This window comes from Balaenoptera acutorostrata, chromosome 12, assembly GCF_949987535.1.
Source record: "Balaenoptera acutorostrata chromosome 12, mBalAcu1.1, whole genome shotgun sequence".
NCBI classification, from domain to species: domain Eukaryota; kingdom Metazoa; phylum Chordata; class Mammalia; order Artiodactyla; family Balaenopteridae; genus Balaenoptera; species Balaenoptera acutorostrata.
Window position 1 is genome coordinate 4,921,137 of NC_080075.1, and position 12,588 is coordinate 4,933,724.

Here is a 12,588-nt window from a genome sequence, read left to right on the forward strand (position 1 = left end):
ATTATATCTGATATCAAAAACCATGTCTGCAATTCCTGATCATTATCAGTTGTGCTAATTAATGTCTTTTAAATTAATCGTCAGTTCTGCACATCAAGCTCCTTGTTGAATTATTTCAAACTGGTATTCCACCATCAACCCAAATTTACTGTGTCTAAATCCAAACTAAATCCCCATCCTCCACTTCAAAACATGCCACCTCCTCCTGATTCTCATATTTCTATCCTCCCTACCAAATTTTCTTGAAATAATTCACAGTTCAGTGCTGGTTGGCAAGCAATTTGGTACCCTGGCACAATAACGATAATGCAATTTTATTCCTATCTTTTGATTCACCACCATTCACATTTATGAAAACATAATCCGAAGAACCAAAACAAATTATGACAAATATAACACACATAAAATCATATTTAATGTGGAGGTGGCAACTAGCATTTAAAATCTGAGAAACTATTAGGCACAAATATGGAGACATATGTGCTGACGTAAAAATAGAAAAGTGAGATATACATTTGCATTTATAATGATTAAAACAATGTACAATATGCACGTAAAAAAAGACTGGAAAGAAATACCCTAAAATAACATTTATTGTCTGGAGGAAAGTGACCATATTACCTTGATTGTATGTTGTTTAAACTGCATTGCATCTTGTTCAAAAGGCAATTTCTTCATCGTCCTAGATTCCTCCAGCTTTCTTTTGTTTGGCTACCAAGTTTTACATTTAACTCTTTAAATATCATTTCTATCCATCACTCCCTTTTCACCTTTGCTGCCTCACCCTTGTCCTGCCCTGATAACTTCCAGGCAGGATTACGATGCTGGTCCCCTGAGGAGGCTCCTCTGGGTTGATCCATCAACACTCCCAGCCCTTCTCCCTTCTCCTCCTCTGCCACAGAGGCTAGAAAGCAAACAACTCCACATCCCAGCCCAGCAAGGCCCTGTGACACAGTTCCAATGAAGAAAGCATTGGCAGAAATCTATGGGAGAATTCTAGGGACATGTCTGCTCTTCTGAAGATGGAAGAACATGACAGGGGCTATCCACCTGCCAAGGATGGTGGAAGAAAAGGTTGAAAGGGCCTGGGTCCCTGACAACATCATTATAGCAGCTGCTTCTGAACTTCTTATTGTGGGAGAAAAATAGCCCTTATGTTTTAGTTGCTGTTTGTTTTCTGCTACTTCCAGCTTGATGTGCTGCTGACTAATATCTTGCCTAGCTGCTTTCCTGCTTCTAGTTTTACATCATTCACATCACCCTATAATTTTTATGAGTGAAGGATGAACAGACCAGAAAAGAAAAGTAAATAAATAAATATTGACAATAAAAGCAAAGGACAGCTGACACGTGAAAACAATGTTGAAGACCTAAAAAATTATAAAAAGTATGAAAAAAAAAAATTGTTAAGAGCAACCACAGTCCATTTAGTAAAGGTTTAAAAAATTCCTACACACATTATTAGTTACTCAGGGCATCAGTATCAGCACCAGAGTACAGCACAGTTAGTGGAGACTCTCCAGAAATATTAATTCTACAAAAATATTCAGTCTACAGTGGATACAATGGTGAGTCAAACATAAAAGACGTCACAGCAGTGGAGCTTAGAGTTGAATCGGGAAGGAATACATGAACAAAATAATTATGCAAGTAAATGATTAAAATCTGTGCTACAAATTATCAAATTAAAGCATGGTTTTTATAAAGGAGAACCTGGTCTAGTCCAAGTATTAGTGGGGATGGGGGACCAGGCGCTACACTAAGCTCTGGTGATATAAATTTGAGTAGGTTACATTCTGTGCCTTTGGGGAGTTGGAATAAATAATTTAAAAGCCCAGTAAACAAACAACTACAGTTAAGTACAAGGAGCACTCTGATGGGTGTGATCAAAGGCTATGGGGACACCAAAAAGAAATGACTGATTCACTCAAGGATTGAGTTACCTTGAAAATTAATCTACATTCAGTACATCATCACCAAATGTTACCAAATTAATGAACGATGACTGAATTTAAGCATGAAACAAACCAGAAAATCTAAATTCTGACATATCAAAAGGTAATGAAATTGTTTAATGGACTTCGAAGCACAGTCCTAGCTCAGAAAATAATTCTGAGAATTAGATCACCCCCTCTAAGCTTGGTCAACCATCCAAATGACTAGATTTGAACCATGATTGTATGCATCTGAGATTAAGACAAAAATAAAGGAAACAATGAATTAGACCAGACTGTATACACAAGTCAGGATCAGACAGAAAGGCAGAAAAAGCCAACATAAGTTTACTCTGTTCTTTTATTGAGATCCAACTAAAAGACTTATACTTAAAAAGATTTAATACTAAGAACTAAAATCAGCCTTTTCATTCACTGTAGTTTATAAGATTATCAATAAACACCCAGAGACTTGGACCTTACATTAGTTCTGCCAGTGATCAGCTGTGTGAAGACAGAATCACATGGTTTCTCTGAGTCTCAGCCTCCTTATCATGAAAAAGAAGAATTTCATCAGTAATATCCAATAATTCTAAAATAGACTTTCCAGAAAAACCATCCACCACTGTATCATTTTCACTGATTTCAAATATTGGCTAAGTGTAACTGTAAAAAATCAGGAGAATACAAAGACATTTTACCAATAATTTGCCAGGCCACGATACATCAGATTTCACAAACAATACTCTGAATTTTCCTAAGATAAGCTGGCAAATGTATGATGCCTGATAATTAAGAAGCTATGAAGCCAAAGAGTAGTTCTGGAGTCTAGTGAAGTCTATGTGGCCTCATTAACCAGGAAGCACACACTTTCAACCAGGTGGAATCTTTTTGATGAAATCTATGTCCTTCTCTTGGATAAAGGAAACAATAAAGTAATCACCCAAATATAATGTCACATATCATTGTACAGTATTATGAAGATAAATGAAACTTGCATATAGTATTTCTGCTGTAGGACATACCTCTTCCCACCTCAGTCATTTTTACTTAGAGTGTTTGATAAAGTTGCTTAAAGTGAATAAGAAGTTACAATATGTGTGCCAAAGAGGAGTTTGACAATTTAAACAAAATGGAATACAGTTTTGTCACTAGATTCAAAAAATGACACAGTAATTATATGTAATGCCACATAATAATCCTAATGTAATTGCAGTGTAATTTTTCTGACATGCATTTACTATCCTTCTCCATTGTAATTATTATGCACAGATAACGTTACCTTGTTTTTCAAGTTCTCCACTATCTCCTTGAGGTGCAAACTTTTCAAATATGTAGATTCATTTTTAAATATATGGTACTTACAATACCTATCTTATCACAGGACCTCAACATATGAGTATCAACAACAGCAATACTAATATTTATGCAAATACCTAATGTTCCAGAAAGAATGACAAGGAAGGGGTACCATTTTCATAATTTTTTGTAATGTAACTTTTTTGTAACTTTTTGTAGTATATGATAAAATGGTTTGGGACTTCCCTGGTGGCGCAGTGGTTAAGAATCCGCCTGCTAATGCAAGGGACACAGGTTCGAGCCCTGGTCTGGGAAGATCCCACATGCTGTGGAGCAACTAAGCCCGTGAGCCACAACTACTGAGCCTGCGCTCTAGAGCCTGCGAGCCACAACTACTGAGCCCACGTGCCACAACTACTGAAGCCTGCGCACCTAGAGCCCGTGCTCTGCAACAAGAGAAGCCACTGCAGTGAGAAGCCCGCGCACCGCAACAAAGAGCAGCCCCTGCTTGCTGCAACTAGAGAAAGCCCGCGCGCAGCAATGAAGACACAACGCAGCCAAAAATAAAATAAATAAATAAATAAATTTTTTAAAAAAATGGTTTATCCTGCTCTTCCCATGCCATCTGTTCTCTCGTCAGTGAGAGGGTCCGTGTCATCCACGATGTAAGAGGGTCTGGCTAGTGTGAACGAGGTGCCTCATGAGGTTTTCAATGGGAAAAGCATCTCTGCTGCACACGCTTCAAGGCCGACAGCCACAGACCCTCTGAGCACACGCAAGCCTGGTGGACAAGCACAGCTGCGTCCTCACCCCTTTTCCTATCCGGACCCACACCCGCTCCATAAAACGTCATGTTAATGATGTGATATAAGCAGATGCTACAGCTTTGACAAACTCAGAACAAAATTATAATGTATGGAAATACAAATTTTATATAAAGATGAAAAAATGGATGAATGATGTAAAAATTCATTAAGTTCTGTGATGGTTAATTTTATGTGTCAACTTAGTTAGACTATGGTGCCCAGTTGCTTGATCAAACAGTAGTCTAGATGCTGCTGTAAAGGTATTTTTTTAGATGTGATGAGCATTTACTATCAGCAGACTATAAGTAAAGTAGATTATCCTCTAGAATGAGGAGGTGGGCCTCATCCAATCAGTTGAAGGACTTAAGAACAAAGACAGGTTTTCTGAAGAAGAAGGAACTCTCCCCAAGATTGCACCACAGATATTCTACCCGAGTTTCCAGCGTTCAGACTCAAGACCACAACATCAAGTCTTATCTGAATCTCCAGCTGCAGGCTTGCTCCAGATTTCAGACTTGCCAGCCTCCACAATAGCATGAGCCAATTCCTTAAAATCTCTCCATCAATCAATCAATCAATCAATCAACCTCAATCTCTCTCTTTGTATACACATACACACACACACACACCCATATATAATCCCCTACTGATTGTCCGGAGAATCCTGACTAATACACATTTATTCAGAATGTTAAATATATTAAGTATCTTCTTTGAAAAACAGATATTTTTTGGCTTTGTTTATGACATTGGTAAATTCTGTACCAACCCTAGTTTTAAGGTTTGGATAAACAATATTAAAAACTTCATGAAACAAGCTGAGAATAAAGTTGACATATTGAGCTTACGTACTTTCTAAAATTAGATTTGTGTACTATATATTGTGTACTTTCTATAGAAACTTAGTTTATATATTTTCTATAGAAAAAATAGTATGAAAACATGAAAGAATTCAGGTAATCATGACTCCTAGTTAATGACATCAGACTCTACTTCTTCTATGGGATATCACACACAACAAAGTTCAATCATTTTGTAGAAATACAGTAGCATAATCATATTCTTATGTGTAACAACTGCAAAAAAATGTTTTAAAATCAGGGTGTATATTCCAATATTTTCCATTGTAAGACCAGTTTTACATCTTAAGGAGCAGTTCTTCCTGATGTACACCACTACTTTCATATCAGAAAACACACTTTTAAAAAAATTATCTTTATAAGTAGAAAGCAAATCACAATGGCTTTAATTTTAGACCAAAGTTGTATTTTATTAAGATTATAAATGGTGTTTTAAAAATGGCACCTAATTATTTTATACATAACAGACTGATATCAAAAAACATGTTGAAATTATAAATGTTAAATTATTTTTTAATCGCCCACAGAAATGCTGTGGTGGGCATCTTTCAGAAAGACAGGCCCCTCTCAGAGGCCCTCTGAGGAAAGAGGTACTTACTCACTGCAGAGTCATAGGAGGTCGAGTTGTGCTCTCCTCTCATGAAGGGATATGGTGACAGGTAAGCATGGGTGCAGTTCTTCAATGGTGGCTGATTGGCTAGGAAGGGGAGCAGAACAAAGGTATTTGTTACTGAGAAGCTGAGTGAAGGTTTGTTCCTAACAGAAGAGAAATACAGGATCTGGGGGTACACAAGCAAAATAAAACTATAGGTTAGATCAATAAATTCAGAGAATTATTGAATAAGGGAGGAAACTTCCTTAAAAACCTCATATGGTAAAGCACAGGGGACCTGGAAAGTGGATTCATTTAAAACATCTAGCTCATGACCTAATTCAAGGGAGAGAATGCCCTTAATATCACCCTAAAATTGAAAGCACCAGATTTCATTCGTTTTCACAACTATATTCTCCAATTCCTAACATAATGCCTAGCACATAGTAGGTATTCAAAAAATAGTCATTTAAAAATCTAATAAATTTAGATTTAACCTTGATTGGTTCTAATTAATAGAAAATTTCTTCTATATTCTATTTTCAGGGAAAAGATGTAAATGATAGACCATACAAGTTAATAATTCAAGTACATTTTTAGCATTTGAAGAAACCACAAGAAAGAACTTTAATGTTGTTTGACATCGTGAAGACTTCATCATATACCCTCTAAGGAGTAAAATACTCTTTCCTTCTCTAAGTCTTGGCAAACTCTTCCTCTTGCAAAGTCTGACCTACTCCACTTTACCAAAGTCTAAATAATTTTCATTGGCAGATCACATGCTTATTCTCCTCCCCCAAATGACAATCAGAAACTCTATGAAATATTTCTCTCAAAATGCCATTTCATCATTACTTTGTTCCTTTTACATATGCCATTTACCGTTGACTCGTCTTCTGTGATCTCATATTTTTATGTTATATTCCATGATCTTGACTATTGTTTAAATACCATACTTTGATTTATCACAGGAGTATTTTGATAAGAAGACTGATAATTTCAACCCACAATAAGTTTGAAGGTAATAAACAGTTCTTTCATTGCTGGATGCAATAAGATAAAGGCTAGCTATTTTCAGTGAATTGATTTTCAAAGATTAACACAACATAGGAAAAGCAGTTCAAAGAATGCATCATATTTTTAAGGAGCTATTCTACTTCAGAAAAGAACTTTAAAGTTTCTATGAGAGAATGGAAACATCAAAAGCAAAGCATTTCTTAATACTGCCCACAAACTTGGTTTAAGCCCAAATAGAGCAAGCTTTCATCTGCCACTGCTGATCATTGTTTTGTTATAAAGAAGATTTTTTTAAACTTTGAAGCTATTAATATAAAATAATACATCTTTAATTCTGGATTTTTAAACTTGGGGTTTCAAGCCCCAAAAAATAGCCAAAAAAAAATAAAAGCATTTATTTGCAACATAGCAATAATAGACACTCGAAAAAAATACTATAGATAATATCTGTTTTGTTTATTAGGGTTGGTATATTTTAAACATGAGCAAGGAAACAGCGGATTATTCAACTTTGCCATAAATATTCAGACTCCAATTTCATGTTAGAAAATAATTATTCCTATAGCCATTTCTACTTAATAAAAAGGAATCACTTTGTGAACATTTGGAAGATATCCTATTGAGATTCTACAACTAAGAATCCAATCCTATTTTATAAGTGACATGCACCAAATGAGAAACTGTTCATTTTTATTTTAAAGCCAAGGGGGAAAATAAAGCTGAATTTCACTTACTGTACCAGAACTGCCAGATATTGGAATCATTCTCTTCCACAATCCCATTAAACCAACATCTCCAGAAGAATCCTTCATGGTGGAAAGTGACGTTTTCTATCTGTACAGAACGCAAATGAAGTAACTTGCCATCAACACAAGGAACATAATCTAAATAATTACCTCCAGGAAATTTTTTAAGCAATGTATTTTTTCCCAAATAATGATGGTCAGTAGCTTTCTACGTCTCTTCTATGAAGAAATAGACATTCCACTACCATTTTCAGATTTCAAGAGGATACATAAAGCTATCCTCATTACTATCAAGTACAACAATATTTTGAAGAAGAAACGCACATTCTGTTCACCTGAACACTTTCCCACTTCAGTCGCAAGAAGCCAATAATCTGATCCAAAAGCCACCAAAAAGAGTAAAACCCCCAAAGCACCAAAGAGAGCCCCAAAGAAGATGGCAATATTTAGTCTCATTTTCAATTCACTGGTTTCCCTTTAAATAAAATAAGAAAATAAAAAACAGCGAACACCTAGCTCCTCAACAAAAAAGAATAAAGATTTTTGAGTAGGCAGAATCTTCTCGAGAAGTGTCTCTGAGCTCCTGTTTTGGTGGCTTCGCTCTCGCACCCAGCTGGTGGGTTTGTATTGCCTTTGCTCTCCCCTGGAGGGACTCCAGCCCAGCAGCTGAGAATGGCTGACTATTTTAGGATACTGATTGAGGAGCTCTCTCTCTCCCATGGGGATCAAAAAATAACTGACCTTCCCCTGACTGTGGAGGGGGGTATCAGGAGCTGGCCAGAATCATCGTTACTGCTGCTGGGTGATCCACAGAAGTGGAAAGAAGATGGAATGGTATGAGGTCATTGACAGTATTGGCCCAAAGTCTTAAGTGTCTGAACAAGCCCCTCTTAATCCAGAATGACCATTACAAACCCAAAGACACTTACGACTCTCTTTGAAGATATATAAATCGCAGCTATAAAGAACCACAAAGACCTCTCTTGCATATAACTGAAGTTGTAATTAACATCTTAATCCTTTTTGGATATTTTTGGGATATAAAATAATTAGTGGGTTGACTGATCTAACATAACAGTGAGCACAATTCAGGTTTTAACTTATACATTCATAAGTGTATTTAAAAGATCAAGAATATGGTAACAGAAACTACTTAAAGTAGAAAAAAAATACTTTTATGTAGCATACACTATGACATAAAAACAGCACTTTATATAGCAGCTCCCAGATCTTGTACAAGTTATTCCAAATAATCATCTCAAAAGTGGACTAATGAAAAGAAAGTCTCAAAAATATATTATTTTCTGGATTAGGATGAAGGAATATGGTCTACTTTTTGTTTCCTTCATGTTAAATATTCAACCTCCTCAAAATATGGGTCTTACTTGATACCCATACAAGTCACCAAATAGCAGTGAATCTATACTTTCTTCATGTCTAGTCTCTATAGCTCACTTCTTTGTTTTTGTTCCATGTCTAAATATGCCCGAGAGCATTTTTTTAAGTATTTGTGTAATATTTTAAGCTCTGCCTTAATTTCTGCCCCAAACTGCTTCCCTAAAGGTTCCAGTCTTAATCGTATCCTGTCCTCCAAGGCTGTACAGCACGTTTAAACTCTGTCGTATGACAGAGCTTTCTGATATTTTGAAGAAGCAATCATTTCGTGCCTCCCTCAAACCCCACTCCACCCCTTAATATAGGTCTTCATTTTTCTAAGCTAAACATCCCATTCCTTTAAACATCCCTTAGATTGGAAAAACTCCAAATCTCCTTGCTGTTCTGATTCTTTGCTACAATTTGCAAGTACTTGATTGAGGTGAGGCATAGCGAATATACCGGGTAGAATCTAATGAAGTTAATATCACCACCTTTCTTATTTGGATGCTGTGATGAGCAGAGTAATGGGTTCCCAAAGATGTCCATACCCTAATCCTAAATATAATCACGTCATCTGTGAATGTGTTACCTTACATAGCAATATCCTGGATTATACAGGTTGACCCAATCCAATCACATAAATCCTTAAAAGAAAAGTAGAGAAGCTTTCCTGACAGTACTCGGAGAAAGAAATGTGACCACAGAAAAAGGGTCGGAGAGTAGCTGGTTTAAAAATGTAGGAAAGAGACCACACGCCAAGGATTGTGGGCAGCTTCTAGAGGATGGAAGAGAGAATAAAACAGATTCTATCCAAGAGCCTCCAGGAAGGAATGTTGCCCTACCAACACCTTGACTTTGGGGATTTCTGACCTCTGGAACTGCAGGATAGTAAATCTATGTTGTTTTTAAGCCACTAACTTTGTGTTAATTTGTTACATTGTTACAGCAGCAATAGGAAACTAATAAAGATGCTGTTCTATAATTAATACAATATAAGATCAAATTAAGGGGGTTTTTGTCGGGGGGGGGGGGCGGGGGGCGGGGGAATGCATCTTCAGGAAGTGCTGAGAACTTGCGAGGGTCCAGGCATTTTATCAGATACGCAGGGCCTGATCTTGAGGAGTTCATGAGCCAGTGAGAAAAAAAGATCCTTTAGAATGAGGTACATAAGGTTGAAATTATAAGCTTCTGGCCGCCCCAGACACATCCTAGGGCTGAGCCACAACCCCCCATCCCAAGATGACTGTGGTTGTGGTTTTGCAGCTTTACTGTAGGTGACAATGTTGTTGTTCGGAGAGGAAGAGGAATCTTTTTAAGACGGTTTTATTTATTTTATTTATACTGTAATGACTTGTAAAAATCTATGCATTAATACTAAATCTTTAACAAACACACATTCACAAATACACACACAAACAACTGGATTTTTAAAATAAGTAGAAAGAGTGTAGGATCTGTTATTGCTACAGTTCATCTCAATTTTGGTTTCTGTCACAAAGAATCATCTTTCTGGATGAGGTCTATCAACTAATATTTTTTCACCATGTTTTGGTGTATCCAAAAAGGTATAAGCATCATTATCAAAATGTATATTTATCAAAGCAGCTACTAATGTAACCAATCTAATTGTTTCCAACCATTCGTTCGTTCGTGGGCATCCATTTGAGAAAGATACCATAGACTACTTCCGCCATCATCAAACTGAACTCCTTTAGCTCAATTATCCTCAGTGCTTCTCACAGTGCTTGACATACAAGGGGCACTAAGATAAAAGAAAAATCCATTTGTATTAGGACTCTTGGCTGTGATACAAATACGTAGCTTCCTGAGCTATCCAACTGGTAATCCATCAAGAAGAAATGGCTCTGATCTGGCCTGCTCTTTGTGAAACTTGGAGAAGTGGATTTTAGCAGGGTCTGTGCTTCCTCTGTAGATAATCTCAAACCATCTTTTTAAGAATCCATAGTAGACTCTTATTTAGAAATAAAATAGAACTTACCATCCAGGGGTCAAAAAGTATCTTTCTTCTTTAGAAAACTGAACCATTTGTCTACCATTTGAAACTCCTAATTTACCATGATTCCTAAAATGTTCCCAACAATCATTCAGTATCTCTTCCCCAAGTTCTCTCGGCAGCTTAAAAAACTGTCTATACTCCAGGGTGATTGTTAAACAGCTGCTGTGTCCTCATGATCGCTTTACAAATTCAGACGTTGGATCTTTTCCCTTTCAGCCTCTTTTCTAGACCAGGTGATGAGGGGAGACAGACATACCTTAGCACCAACCTCAACTCACAGTAATCCTATAACAGAACAACTCCGTTGCTACTGTACGTGCCCACTCCTTTGGTGAATACTGAATCTGTTTTACACTGATACGATTGTCACAGAGCATCTGCAAGGGCACAAGCATAAGCATGGTGTCTCAGGTTCAATCCGGTGGGAGACCTTGACGTCAGAAATGTAAATGGAGGTGAATGATAATAACTAACACTCGTGAGCATCTACTGTGTGGGAGACACCATCCCAAGCATATTAGATGCCTTGAGTACAAGTAAGTCTTCAGTAGGTAGAATACGAAATAATCCATGTCTTGGGTGGGAATTTCAGCATCTAAAGGTCTTCTTGGTAGGAGTTAAAGACGTTCCTGGTCTCATGTAGAAGGCCAGAGGTAAGCAAAGAGAGCTCTGCATGGGGTCCCACTGCCAAAGGCAATTCACAATAATTTACAATAATTTGTTTATAACTTTCAGTCTGTCCTCTGGGTCCCTGAGGCTACTCGAGAAGGCAACGTGGCTGACTGGGGACCAGGAAATGACCCTCCAGGATCTGGTGAACCTGGGACAAGAACAGGAACTGCAGGGACCAGCTCTCATTCCCACGTTCTCTTTTGTTACTTGGTATTTCAGAACGAGTATTTCACTGAATTAAGAGGGGGACTTCCTTTCACAGATGACTGATATTGGGCAAATGGTTCAACTCTCTGAGTCTCTGAGTTTTTTTTAATACGGAAAATGGGAACAGCGCTGCAGAAGATGATTGGGGGTATCAAGTAAGAGGATGTGCATCAAAGGAGCTGGTGCATCACACACATTAGGCTTCTCTTCTATCTTGCCTTTAGCTGGGGATCATTCTTGACGAAACAGAAATATTTTTAAAACGAAAATAAAATAAAACTCCCTATGCTAGCATCCCAGATCTGACTCAGGTTTATTTCAACAGGCTAACTTCTCACCAAGCGCTCCCAGCCCTCCTCACACCCATACACACCATCCTCCCTCCTAGGTCACCAGCAGTTCCCCAAATCTCTGCCTATTCTGCTCCCCTCGGATGAGAAGTCCCTTCTCTTCCTCCTATCTGATGAACTCTTCATTAATCCATTCCACAAACATTTACCATCATGCTACTGTGTGCAACATGTTCTTCTAAGTGTTGAGTTACCATCAGCACTCTCCAAGGAGACTGTATTATACAACCTATACCACTTTCCCATATACGTAACTACACTCCTGCTCTTCTAGACAGTTTTGAATTCCTGTGTCTTGAAAAAAACTGGGTCAAGAAATTTTGTTCAATGAATAAATTAATAATGAATGAACAAATGTCCCATGGACAATCTGCCCCATTATCCTTCAAGATGTTACTGGGGACACAGGTCCCAACATCTACAGTGTCCCATTATGAAGACCTGGAGGAAATTTCTGGACGCTAAAAAAATGTTGTGTTTCCACAGAGCACTACTGTTATTTTTCATCTTAGAGACATTATACTTGATTCATTTGACAAATGCGTATCACTTGCCTGTTCTAAGACAGAGTGCTGTGTCCTCGAACCATGACAGTGAATAAAATGTGCTCTCTACCCTCAACGAGCTTAATTCTCATGGCACTGAGAGTACTTTTCTTCGTTTTGGTACCTGGAAAGCTCGGAGGCAAATGTGCAAAAGGTGATGTCCCAG

General features: G+C 37.6%; 1 protein-coding gene across 9 annotated transcripts in view; it reads right to left on the bottom strand.

The window, feature by feature from the left end:
- Window positions 1-12,588, bottom strand: part of TMEM182 (transmembrane protein 182) — a 390,855-nt gene that overhangs the window by 367,427 nt on the left and 10,840 nt on the right. For 4 of the 9 annotated variants that reach the window (XR_009009934.1, XR_009009932.1, XR_009009933.1 and 1 more), the window contains exons 1-3: window positions 7,579-7,917; window positions 7,243-7,342; window positions 5,498-5,596 (exon numbers count right to left, since the gene is read on the bottom strand). Coding sequence is in view for 5 of the 9 variants with exons in the window: in XM_007172115.3 (XP_007172177.1) it covers window positions 5,498-5,596; window positions 7,243-7,342; window positions 7,579-7,710 (331 nt within the window). In the remaining 4 variants the exon portion in view is untranslated. Of the gene's footprint in view, window positions 1-5,497; window positions 5,597-7,242; window positions 7,343-7,578; window positions 7,926-12,588 lie in introns of those variants that run through there. The other 5 variants (XR_009009935.1, XM_057558316.1, XM_057558317.1 and 2 more) reach the window with 5 other exon arrangements.